This window comes from Zingiber officinale, chromosome 1B, assembly GCF_018446385.1.
Source record: "Zingiber officinale cultivar Zhangliang chromosome 1B, Zo_v1.1, whole genome shotgun sequence".
In the NCBI taxonomy this organism is placed as follows: Eukaryota; Viridiplantae; Streptophyta; class Magnoliopsida; order Zingiberales; family Zingiberaceae; genus Zingiber; species Zingiber officinale.
The window spans coordinates 51,371,020-51,384,367 of NC_055986.1; the positions used below are offsets into that span (position 1 = coordinate 51,371,020).

The window sequence follows — 13,348 nt, forward strand, 5'->3', positions numbered from 1 at the left end:
ATGTGTATGCGCTATAAAGTCGGATCATGAAACAAACATAGCATATAATAGAGAAAGGTAAATAGACTTATGAAAATCATGTCAATAATTCATAGGATTACTCCCTTGTCCTAAAATTTAGAGAACTACTATATAAAGATGAAGTTACATATGAAAGATATGAAATTAAACATCCTAAAACTCAAAACAAAGAGAGAGGAGAAGAGGAATCTTAGTCAAGATGGTTGTCGATGTCTTTGAAGGAATCCCAAAGCTCCTAGGGTGGACGGATGGCTTCAATGGATCATTGGACGACGTCATAGGGTTCTCTGTCACAGGAAAATCCCTTCTCCTAGGGAAGGGAGGTGGAACCCCAAATCCGAGCCGCCATAAACAAAAGCCCCATGGGTTCTTTTATATAACCTTCAAAGCCTTCCAAATATGTTAAATCCTTCCTAAATTGTCGGGGCACCACTAAAATGATGATTCCATCCCTTTAAACTAGGGTTACAAGTTTCACCCTGAATAGAACTTATAGATATTTGAATTATCTTTAATTTGATAAGTTGTGAGCCTTACGGCTTAACTTGACCTAAAAATTATGCTCGTTTAAAGTTTAGTCTACTATTTGAGTTGCCTTGGGACACAATACGACACGCCTGTGCTTGTGGACACAGCCTGATCCTATCTAAAGCTGTATTATTAGATATGATCGTGCCAGACTACAGGTGGCATATCAAAGCCCGTGGACTCCATGGTAGATGCACCCTTTGGGAAATTAGAAACTCAGGTGGACTTTTTGGAAATTCGACTACTTCAAGTGTTAATTGCCGAAGAGAAAAAAATGTGTCTATACAAATAGTGGCTGATATGCCTTCAGAGCTAAACGTCAAACTACATTGATTGGTGAAAAATCAAAATTCTTTGATAGATGGTCTAAACTAGGGGCCTCTCCTTGAGCGTAACTGATGAGGAACCCTTCAAGTTCTTAAACAGTGGCATGCATCAAACACATTAAGGTAGATGAACTGTGGCTCCAGTTAATAATGAATGTATTTACCATCCCTAACACTGTAACATATCTTCAACCTTAAAAAAAATAATTACACTTTGGCATCTAATCACAGCACAAAATCTGAAATTTGGCCATGCGAATGCATCGCTTTCAGAGAGGGTTACTTCAGCAAACAAAGAAGCAGATGCGTCAATATATTGCATGCAACTGCAGCTCCACAATCTTCCTAATTTCCAGACAATGGCGGGAGCTATGTAGATGCCTGTAAAATAGTAGTGCTTTCTTTTTAATTTAATCTCCTCCTATTTCTTTTAGCAATAAAGATTGTGAAGCTTCTGAGCAGCAAGGAGCTGAAAAATTAATGAGAGGCAAGAGGCGGAGAAGAAAGAAAGGATTAAAAATTTAAGTAAACATGTGGCCGGCAGAAACCATGTGAAAGACAGAGACCACACTGGATTTAGCCCACAGTTGGCGTTCATTTCTAAGCTCTGGATTATAAAGAACGGAAGCATGGTTGTTGCATTAATTAATTGATTTCCCTTGCCGTAAGATTTGTTCTCGAAATCTGAGACTAGAAGTGAACAAACAATACTGATATTGAATGAAATTGTTAGATTTTGAAAAGAAGAAAAGAGATTCAAATGGCATGAGCATAATGGTTAAAGGAAACCAATAACATGGGTAAATATGTATAATCCGAAATTCATACACCAAATTGAATTAAATTTATCCTTTTTTAAAAATAAAAATGACTTATTAATTTAGTTTCGATTTTGCCACTAGATTAAATTATTCTTGAGATTTTTTATTTGAATAGAAAATCCATTAGAATCGAATACTAGAATGTAAGCTATTATAGTTTCATGGATTTTTACTAAAGTGATAAATCAAACCTGGCCCATTGCTTGCCAACATATTTTATAATTAATGAGATAATCTAGTAATAAAAGTGTACAAGGAATATTAAAAAACATAGATATGATAAAACAAATTAGTTTAACTAATTTAAACACTAGCAATTATATAGCTTGCAGTTCAACGGCGGAATATAATATTCAATTCCAAATAATTTCGACAAACATGCTCTAGATGATTGTTATTATAATTTTTTATTAATCCAATATCCAATTAGAACAGACTAATCTTGAAGATGTACGACTCGCTCCCATTCCCCACTCAAGAGTGGATGCGCAAATTGGCTCCTTGCCCCAGCATGAGTAGTTTGAGCACCACATTCCTATGATATGCCCAGCAAAAGAATCAAAGCCTCATTACATAAAAAAAATAACCCATCCTCTTACCACCGCACCCGGAGGACAATATAGATGATTGTAATGATGTCAAAAGGTAAATACGTTCGTCTCCAGTGTCCCCGTCAATTTGTCTCAGAATCAACACGAAAGAGGTAAATCACGGACGACTACTAACTTTTGGAATAATAACTAACACATAAAGGAGATATTTATATCGATTTTGTCGCGATTCGAACTCAGACCTCATAATGACAACATCTCATGCGCTAACCACTAGACCCATCCGAGGGGACGATAATGCAACTTATGAGAGAGGCAAATGCAGCAAAAAATAATAAAAATAAAAAATCATCTAAATTGAATTTGATTACAAATGTGAAATGTCTGAAACTTGGGAAAGACACAATACAGCATCTTAAGCAATGAGTGTTATCTCTACATCATATGATGCAAACTAGAATGGTTGCATATGCAACTAGAAAAATATAGTGGGCCAGCTTGGATAGTGAAGAACCAAATCCAGCACATCAGATAGAAAGACTGGTCGAATCATCAGAGACCAACATATATAAATTTGATACACTAATGTCGACAATGGTTGAGACAAACAAGGTTCAATGAAGATAGATGATGATTGACAAATGCTGCCTATAAGAAGAAACTGTAGTTGAAGTCCAGACAGATAAGTAGATGCAATACGGATGGGGCCAACTTAATCAGATGAGTAGATATATGTTCATCTCATAGAAACAATAGTTGCTACATTGGACAACTTTATTTTACTACAGAATACTGAATAAATTTTCAGATAAGGTTAACTCAGCTACAGGATCTATTAATGATATTTGATACCATCCCAGAATGAAACCTCCTAACCAACAAGACAGGTCTCAATCTCTGGATCACAATCTTCAGATGACACATTCTTTTCAAAATTACATTTGAAATCCTGCTTTGAGCAACAATTCAGGTTTTCAGGGAAGCGAAGTAGGACTGTGCTCTAACAACAATGCACAGATTTCGCATTAATATTTTTCATCACTATACATCACAGAGCAATGAGCCAGATGCCTTGTGTGTTTCAAATTGTGGCCCCAAGGGAATGAGAATTGAGATTAACAAGACAGATATCTCTACATTATCGAAGTAGAACATGTTTAAGTTTTGAAGGAACTTACAAGTAGGCATAACGCTTCTTTGCAAAGCATACAAACATCAGAAAAATTGAAGCTAATTTTGTTCTTGTAGACAGATCAGGCTTTCATAGTTGAAGACTATAGATAGAGATTATGTAGGTCAACAGCAGTAACACCTCAATTTACTGCATAAGCTACAAACAGTAGGTTACATAAAAGATCACTCAGATCTGCTGACAATGTTGATCCCTCATGTATGAGATGATTTGGATTACAGACAGACTGAGTAGTTCTAAGTATAGATAAAGTTATTCGCTGGAGAAGTTTAATTCTACTTCATGTAAAGTGAAATGGGAAGATAAAACCAGTATTTTTCTGTTTTCCAAATGCAATGCCAAGATAAGCTTTACCAATGTACATCAGTTATCACATAAACATAGAATAACTAGATAAGCTGAATTGTAATAGACATTTCAACTTGTTGAATTCTTTTGCATAGAAAATTTTAGTGTGCCTATGATGCAGCAGCACTGGGAAGATTTTTAGCTACCGTACATCATCTTACAAAAACCGATAAACCTAAATAGGAATGCATCAAAGAATTTGTCCCTAGGAACAATCCTAGAATCCCATCCATTTTACAAATTTGGAGAAGTGCTCATTTGAAGAGCATGAATCCTAGGTATGTCGGGAATCTCTTACTACAATAATCCAAGCTTCAAACAAATTTCGATACAGAAAAGTTGGATATATTGGGCTTGGCATAAGGACTATATTAGCCCCAATTTCTATGAAATACACGATGCTTGTTAAATGATAAGAATCCGAAACCATAGAGCTAACATAGTTTCCAAATCAAAGCTAAATAGAATTTTAGTTTGGTGCCAAAGAACTATCCAAAATAGCATGCCTGTAGAATGGAATTTGAGAATTTCCTTCAGCACTTCCATGCAGACACTGAAGCAAGTTCCCCACGCTGCCAGCAGAGGGAAAAGGAAGTTTGGCTCCTGTCCACTGAGAATCCCTGAACCAGCAATCTCTTCAGAAGACATTCTGCTTGTGTCTCCGTAATGTTGCTGAACTGCACAGGCACGAATCCAGCTGAGGTAAAAAGGCTTTTCCATGAAACTGTCTTGCTCGACAAATGCTGGTGTCGAAAAACAGCATTTTCAATCCTTGGTCGAACTAAGAATCGTTCAATCTTGTTAGTTGCATCTGGATTGGTACCCACTGCATCAATTGAATCAAGGAGTGCTATGCTCGACTGAATTGCACTGAGAATATGATGCCCATAAGGCAGGTCAATGCGATCAAATCCATAATCAATGGAGACCAAAATCTTTGGGGAAAGCTGCTTCACAGAATGTAGGAGATCCAGAATAGGCAGGCACATTGAGGAACCAACAGGGAGGTTCACAGCGACTGTCTCATTGGATGGGGAACACATTCTTAACAACAACGATGGGTCAAAAGGATCAATGCCAAGAACGGTGAACTCAAAAGTAAGGCCAAGACTTCGAGCAAACTGGAGTAAGTTCTGGTGAATGAGGTGCAGCTCGAGAGGGTGATGGGAGCAGGGAGAGGTAAAAGCAGTGATCTTTAGGCATGAGGCAGCCACTGGTGATGAACACTGCTGTGCTAGCTCCTGCATGAGGGCTGACCACTGCACGCCAATGCCAATGTCAAAATCAATGATGTGGATGCAGCTAGAGCCCTCAAGTGCCTCCAAGAGGGCCTGGACGCAGGTTAAGCTGGTGAATTGGACAATGGGAGAGACATCCGAGAAGGTCTTGTAGGTTGCAAACTTGAGCATGGCATCCAATGGTGTCGACACAGGAGGCGGCAGTGAGCGGGGGGAATTGCTGGCGAGTAGGTGGAAAGCCTCCTTGAAATAGAAAGCAGACCGCAGGAGAGGCTTCCCTAAAGGAGAGGGGAGCTGGTGATTGAGCCGCGCCAATATCCCACGGGCGCTGAAGGCATACCCTGCCTCGATCAACTCAGCCACCTCGAAGAGCTGGTCGAACAATGACTGTTGCTGCTGTTGAACTGGGGTCGCTGTTGCCACGGACGGCTCATCTCCACTTGCCAATTTGGGCTTTATTGAGGGTGGTTGAAGCTGGAATCCAGTGGGGTAGAGCGGTTGTCTGAATCCCATTTGACGGGGGAGGCTTTGGCAGAGGAGCTCAGAAACACAGGAAATAGGGAAAGGATCGACCGCAGGGCGTTTGCGTGTAGGAGGGGCGAGGTGCTGCAACGGCTGACCCCCGTGGTAGGTGGTTGACTGCTGATGAAAGGGGAGGAAGAAGGAAGAAAGATGGTGGGGTTGGGCCTGATGTTGCTGCGACAAAGCAAGGTCCGGATTGGGAAGGAGATTCTTTTCGTCTTGTAAATGAAGCTCCGCCGGCAACGGAGGAAGGAGAAGGGGAAGGATATTAGCCGAAGGAGAAGGACAAGGATTAGGGCTTGCAATCCCACACCTTAAAGTGGCACCTTTGCGCTCAGATCCACTAGGAGAAGTAGCAGGCGAAGCCAAGGGCGGAAGATTGATGGGTTCCAGCGGTACAGAAGCACCTTCGAACGCGCAGAGCGGATCGAAGTTACCGACGCCAGAAGTGTTATCAGCCTCGCCAATGATCCACCCAAGAAAGTTCTGGTCTTGTGCTATTGAGGCCGCCGGCTCGTAGAACAAGTCTTCCAAATCATCAGCACTGCCCAAGGAGCACCCCTCTCCACCTGCAAGGGACGCGGGTACTGGCGGGAGCTCTGTCGTGCCCTCGTCTCCCTGGGCCCCTTCCGGCGCCACCACTGAGGGAGTGGCGGCGGTCGCGGAGCCGTCAGACGAGGCAGACCTTCCGGCAACGACAAGCGAGGACGACAGGGTGGAGGCGGAGGAGCTCGGCGGGCTAGGGCTCCGCCTGCTTTCTAGCACGGAACGCGGCTCAAGCAGCACCTTTTCCTTCTCCCCTCCTTTCCTCTTAGCAGCAGTAGCAGAAGAAGCACACCAGAGGAGGCCTTCTTCTCCCTCCAAGACCTGCAAAGAAACCCCATTTTGTGGAACAACGAAGGGCGTCCTTACCCTCATCTGATGATCTCGAACAGCACCACAAGCCGCCGCTTCCTGACCACCCAGCAAACAGCCCACTTCAATCTCCGCTAGCTTCACGCACCCGCCAGATCCTTCTCCGCGGCCTCCGCTGCCATGATTCCGCAAGCTGGTTGGAAGAGCGAGGGAGAGAGTGAAGGAGTTAAAAAGATTTGAGCTTTCCAACTTCCGGGGAGATCACGGCGTCGCTTTTGAGTGAGGTGACGCAGCTGCTTTCTCCTCTGCCGAGATCAATACAGCAACTTCCAATCTCAAAAGGAACAGGAAAGTTCCCTCTTCTTCTCCAGGACCAACTCTCTTCCCTCTGCATCAACTCTCTTCCTTCTTTCCTCTCTCCTCTGCGCTCATCGAAATTTCGCCCTGCAGGATCGATTCTCTCCTCTCTCCTCTGCTCTCATCTGTCTCGACATCATGAATTTAATTAGTAGGACGGCCAGGCACCACATTAAGAACCGTGACAAATAGATCGTAACGCTTTCTCGATATATCGTTTATATCCGATATTTTAAGGTACCACTGTCTGGTTATGAAAAGTTATTGTAGAAAAAAAAACGATAAAATAAATAATATAAGGATTTTATATGTGTCTGATAGTTGACATTTAGTCTATTTTCTTTTAGAGTTTAGAATTTAAGTTTTAAAAATTAGGATTTAAATTTTAAAATTTAAGATATAATATTTAGTTCAAAGAAGTAAAAAATATATATCAGATGTGTACAAAATGTACAGTAGTACAAGTTGTGGAACATATTATTACTCTCCAAATTAATACTACTTATTTATGTAAAATTGTATCATAACTAATTATATTTTAGATTAGATAGTATAATATTATTATCTCTAAGTTTATCCATATTATAAAATGATAATTTTGAACAATTTTACACGAATAAAATTCAAAAGCAATGTCTTTTTTTAAAAAATAAAATAAAATAAAATATGTTCTTATTTGAGAGCTAAAAAAAATTGTTTGTGCTCCAAATAAAATTATTTTTTTAAAAAAAAATCTTAAACTAACACATGTCTCTCTCTCTTTTTCTTCTTTTTTTTCTCCTAACTTTTTAAGATTTTCTCAACAAAAAAATATTATTTTGATTTATACACCTTATTTTTAAATTTGATATTAATTTAGCTCGTGTGAGTTTCAATTCCCAATTTAATGGGTTAAACTAATCTATCGAGTCTCACTTATCAACACTAACTAAAGCAATGATCGCCCATCCATTGAACTATGAAAGAATAAGACATTTTCATCAAAAAATGAAAGAATAAGACATCTTATTGATGACAACAAGTTGGGACCAAAGAGGCATGGTCCCTATGCCGATTAAGACATGACTTGACCATGGAGCCTTAGTCCCTTGAAATTGTCCTCAATCTATTTCTAAGCCTATGTTATTGGTGTTTAGATACCACAAAATCACATCATGAGGTTATTCAATGCTACATACGGTGAATAATTCATGTTTACTCGTATTGTTAAGGTAAATTTTGTTATTCAATTTATCCCTCGACCAATCAAATCATCGAATCACTGACATTGGTTTTTTCTATTGCTTTTGGAGACATACAAGTGACACAGTGATGCAAACAAAAACTTTGCTTGCTAAGTTGTGATTCCCAAACAAGCCTGAAAGTGCCACTTTGCTTGCTTCAGATGATCCATTGATGCAGTAATCAAAGGCTAATCTTGAAGTGAGTTCTTAATTTTCCCTTGAGCTTTACATGTCATAACAGTGAAGTTAAAGCATTGAGTTCCTGTGGAGTGTTTCCTTGTCCATGTTGAAAGAAAAATTATTGAAATTATTTAAATTGGAGCTATGAGATGGTCACTTCGACAAGGTGTATAAAGAAAAAACAGATTGGAATAGTTTATCCGAAGCTATGTTTCTTGTGATGGGCTTCAAGCCTTGTGACCACCTTGCATTCATATTTTTGTAGTGGAAAATGTTTCCCTCAAAGCTTGCGTTGGCAATGCAATGGCTGTGCTTTTAATTCGAGAATTAGAGACCGATCCTATAGTCAAAATATATAGTGTAGTTGAATTAGATTTCTATCATTTGAAACAAAAGAAGTAAACCCTAGAAGCTAACCAGTTCAATGCCTCGTTCAAACTTAAAAGCGCTATCTTAAAGTGGTTGGCTAGTTTCCTTGCTTCCCCTATTCAACTGGGCAAAAGAAGACATTCTTTGCTCTACTCTGAGGAGTTCCTACGCTTGAAGTAAAATCAATGAAAAATTATTCCGTTTGTTAGTATTTGTTCTTCCCTATGTCAAGCAAACTTAGTAAGAAAAGCAACAAATTAATTGATTAGTTATGTTGTACTAATCATGGTGATGTATATTACTTTTTGAGTGGAATATAAAATGGGTCAGAAGATGCCTTCTCACATAAAATAAATGTTAATTATATTATTATTAATAACAATTTAGTATCAACAAAGATTGTATAAAAAGTTTCACTATTAAAGGAAAGTAAATAGATCATTAACGAGTTATTCATTACTCCACAACATACTTAAATCTATTTCAAACTTACCTGTTTAATGAAGTTTAAATTTTATAATTTGAACATAACCTATTTAACAAATAGAAGGATCTAACATAATTTGCTAACTTAAATTATATTAATTTTTTGTCTCAATGAAATTGTTATAGTTTAAACGAAGATAGACATAAAAATTAAAATGATTTTATTAGCAGCTTACAACACCTACCGGAAATATTGGGATGAGGCCTTCCATTAGAGATGTTTGATCTTGTAGGTCTAAGAACGAAGAAGACCTAAAGGAAGGACTCTTAATTATTTAAGGCTGACGCTAGCTTACCACAATTAAATAGACATGAATGAAATGGATGAGTTCTTATAATTAATGTGAGCAAGTTTCTTAAGTGGCCGAGATGGATACATTTCAACCCACAATTGATATTCCAAAAGGAAAGTTCACGTGCCTTGGAAATCAATGGAAGAATTTGTAGGATCGGTTTTCTGTGCCAGAGGGAGGTGAATAGCACCAATATAATTTTTTGACCAATTGATAAACTAAACACGATGAATTTAGACGTGATAACATACAACAATTAAGTATAAGCAATCAAAACATGCAGGAACCAATGACACAATAATGCACATCCAATTTTAACGTGATTCACAACCCTCAGGGTCTTAAGTCCATGGGTTAAAAGTCTTATTAGATATACCGTTTTTTTTCTCCTTACAACCTCAATCGAAGGTGAAGAAATTCCTTACAAAATAGTTTTTCTAAATATCTTACATAGTTATAGATAATAATTCAAAGATAATTTATAAATATTACTAGTAATAAGAAAACATTATAGAAGATTGATAGCAACTAAATGATCTTGATCTCTTTGAGTGCCAATCGAACACAGATCTTCCTTTTGATAACAAACAAAAAGAAGGGCGTACAAAAAATTGTTGCAAAATTTTGATCACCATGCTATTGTAGAAATATGGGAGTATTGTTTTCATTTATTAGAGAGAAGTATTGTTCTTTTTGTTTCAGCGACAAGCGCTTCTTCTTTTATAATTTTCACTATCAGTCACATGTTGTACCTGATCTTATTGTTTTGGAAGAATTGGTAAGCCTTAATCTTCTAAATCATAGCTAAAAACTTTCTAATTTTATCCTTGTCATTGTGTGTCATATATCTGTCTACTTATGATTGAAGCACATTGTTACTGCATGCTGAGAGCATCATATCAAATCTATATTTTGATATATGACTAAATTTAAAGTTAGCCTATTGGTGATCTAACAAAGTGTGTCAAGTGTGCAGGTAACTTAACAAGTGGAGAAGTCCTGGTTGGAAAATAGACAAAGACAAAGACCTAATAAGACTAGGTAGTGGATGTCCTAACGGGGCTAAACTGTAGAAGACATGGTTGGAATCCGGGAAAGAAAATCTTAGTTGGGAACTAGCTAGGTCAAGCAAGTCCAAGGGAAATCAACTGAGAGCTGCGTCTTGACAAGTAAGTCTAAATAGGTTAGTTGGGAGTTGAACATCTAGCTAAGGTATGCAAACTTAATTTAAATTTCTCTATCATACTCAATACGTGTTGATTTGAAGGGAAGTATTTTTTTTAGGGTTCCGGGCTACCGAAAAGGAGTTCGAGTGATTGAATGGAGATAAACCTTGACTAATGGAGTTGGGTGGTTTCAAGTGACCGAAGCGAGCTGAGGCGATCTCGGCATCCACGCAACTAGAGATAGCTTCCATGCGACAAGTCAGTTAAGATCGATGATTGACTAAGCTCCAGGCTACCGAAGGGAGTCTAATCGACTAGAGACCACAGACAACGTAACATTATCAACGATGATAGAGTTTGCAGTCAAATTCAGTCGACTGTAGTAGTGCCATATCAACATTGACAAGGATCTTGTTGAAGAACAACACATGCATCCAAATATCTATCACTGTTTGAAGAAGATCTCTAATGCTCTGTGCTGATGTGCTTCACTTGTGATTCATCACTGTTCTAATCGAAAACTGAAGGGTTAGTATTGTATCCTTTTACTGGTTGTTGTATATTTGTATTCTTTGTGCTTAAAAATTTTTAGATTCTTTTTAAGGTTTCTCCACCTCAGAGGCTTTTTGGAAAGGAGAGAATCGAAATAAGAATAACATATTATTTTAATCGTGGTTGTCGATCTCAGATTAATGTGGCTTCAAATTCTTGCATGTTAATTTTGCTTAACATATTATTAGTCTTTCCATGTTTAATATTTTGTTAGTTTTTGCACACTTGATGTGTTAAGTCTTTTTAGAAATATTGCATGATAAGTTTATTGTTGAATATTGCAAGCTAAATTAATTGTTGAATCTTGTGTATTAATGTTAAGCCATATATCTTATTAAATTTTGTTTAGTTAAGTTAATTGTATTTATTCTACTACATACTCTCTATTTATTGGTTTAGAATCATAATTATCACTCATAAAATTTGTAAATCACTATTCACTAACCCTGCTAGTGTTAATTAGATCTTACAAATTAGTATCAAACTTAATTGAACTGATAGTACATTAAGGAAGTTTGATTAAGTTCATATTTAGGCTAGGTAAGACATACTCTACCTGGTATATCTAATCAAGTAGAACTAGATGAAACTACATCAGCACATTTTAAATCAGTTAGACTAAGAGATTGTATTAAAGTAAGTCAAGTGTTTATTCTTAGATTAACTTTATCTTAGAAAGTGGTTGCTCTAAAGTATGCCCTTGAACTTCACCAGGACCTAGAAGCTAATTTAAAAAACTTTTACTTAATTAACCCAAAGTAAAACCTAAATCTAACCTTGGGTCAAATTTTGCATTTTGAGTGGATCAAACTCTAATCAAATTACAATAACTTTAATCTAAGCCTAGCCTAAACCAAATCCAACCCTCACAACCAAGCCTAACTCAAACCAAACCCCTATCCCAACCTAGCCCTAATACAACACTTGGTTGCTGCTAACCCGAGATTTGTAAGAATCTTGGAGATATTTTTAATCTTATGACTATGCAGGAAGGATTTAGCACAATCCATCCTCCTCTTTTCGATTGTAAAAACTTTGTCGATTGGAAAGGAATGATGAAATACTCTCATGAATGAGATAGAAAATTGGATGAGCATCAAGGTAGGATTTGAACTACATAGAAATCCAAATGATGAGCTAACTGAAAACCACGACACTTCGGCCAAAAACTCTTAACCAAGTAGCATACACCCAAAAGGCTCATCGGTGTGATGTCAAAGCCTTCATCTTCTCCAAAGCCACGTCTTTACGGTGCGATCTCAAAGCCTTTGTATTTTCCATTTCATCTTCACGGTTCTCTCTTTAGGAAGCATATCTCATTCTCCCTCTAGGAAGCAGATCTAGGGCAAAAAATGGAACGTTGAAGGGAGGGGTTTTGGATGTCAGCGAATGGCATGAGCTCCGAGGTCATCCTCCTAGCCTTGAGCTGGAATCTATACTTCCGTGGGTAGCTTCTTTTAAATTATTTCCCACTGCCATCCGTTCATGCTTTTTCGTGTAATTTGTGGTTTGACAGAAAAGAGAGCTATCTAGTGAGTTTCTTGTGTCCTCTCTGATTTACTTTGTTTGATAAAAGTTCTAGTTTTATCTACGATTCATAATTTATGCGATCAGTGCGTAAAGGTTGGTTTTTAATGTAAGTTTGGACAGAACCATGAATTTCTTGTGCTTAAATGATCGAATTCCTCTAATCTTTCTAATTGTTTTTGTTTTTGCCTTGTGAGAATGCTAGTGCATTTTTGTTTTTCATGCTTTAATTTAAATTGTTGGTTTCGTATCCTTTCTCTAATAGAAGAAGCAATTTTTAAGATCAAAAGTTACCCTCCTCTTTTATTAAAGAAAAAAAATTAAGGCCTCACTATTTCTTTATTGTCTGAATATGAAGTAGCAGCTTGTGCCTTGATCCTTTTATCCTTTCTTCTCTTCCTCCTTTGCTACAAAGAAGTCAATCATCTACTTGATTGTTTCATTATTCAAGAGATAGTAGTCACTCGATCAGATTTTGTCTTTGCTTGGAGGCTATAGTAGAGACAGGAAACATTATCCAAAAAGGATTGTGGGTTCATTTTTTCTCTCTCGCCAATGAGATGCTGACTAAAATCATGGAACAGAATGACCAATATCCATTTCTTTGGAACTTTGAGGAGTCTTCCTTCTTCTCCAAGGAGATGGTCTTTCCAATAGAAGTAATTACCTAGCTTTACAAGAAAAAAATGTCCATGTGTCCTCTTATTTCCTAAGTACATCGCCCTTTAGTTGATTGGCTCAGACATATGGTACTTTCTTTTTTTGCCTATTTTTTTTAGTTTTCTTCCTTTAG

The 13,348-nt window shown here is 37.7% G+C and overlaps 1 protein-coding gene across 1 annotated transcript; it reads right to left on the reverse strand.

Annotated features, from left to right (window-relative positions):
- Window positions 1-4,059: 4,059 nt before the first annotated feature.
- Window positions 4,060-6,913, reverse strand: LOC122056446 (scarecrow-like protein 27). The gene has a single exon (XM_042618408.1). The coding sequence runs from the start codon at window positions 6,463-6,465 to the stop codon at window positions 4,321-4,323; it is 2,145 nt and encodes a 714-aa protein (XP_042474342.1). The 5' UTR covers window positions 6,466-6,913; the 3' UTR covers window positions 4,060-4,320.
- Between the last annotated feature and the right edge of the window lie 6,435 nt (window positions 6,914-13,348).

What these genes read in the sequence shown, in the direction of transcription:
- LOC122056446 (XM_042618408.1), bottom strand. Translation starts at nt 6,465, where the DNA reads ATGAGGGTAAGGACGCCCTTCGTTGTTCCACAAAATGGGGTTTCTTTG.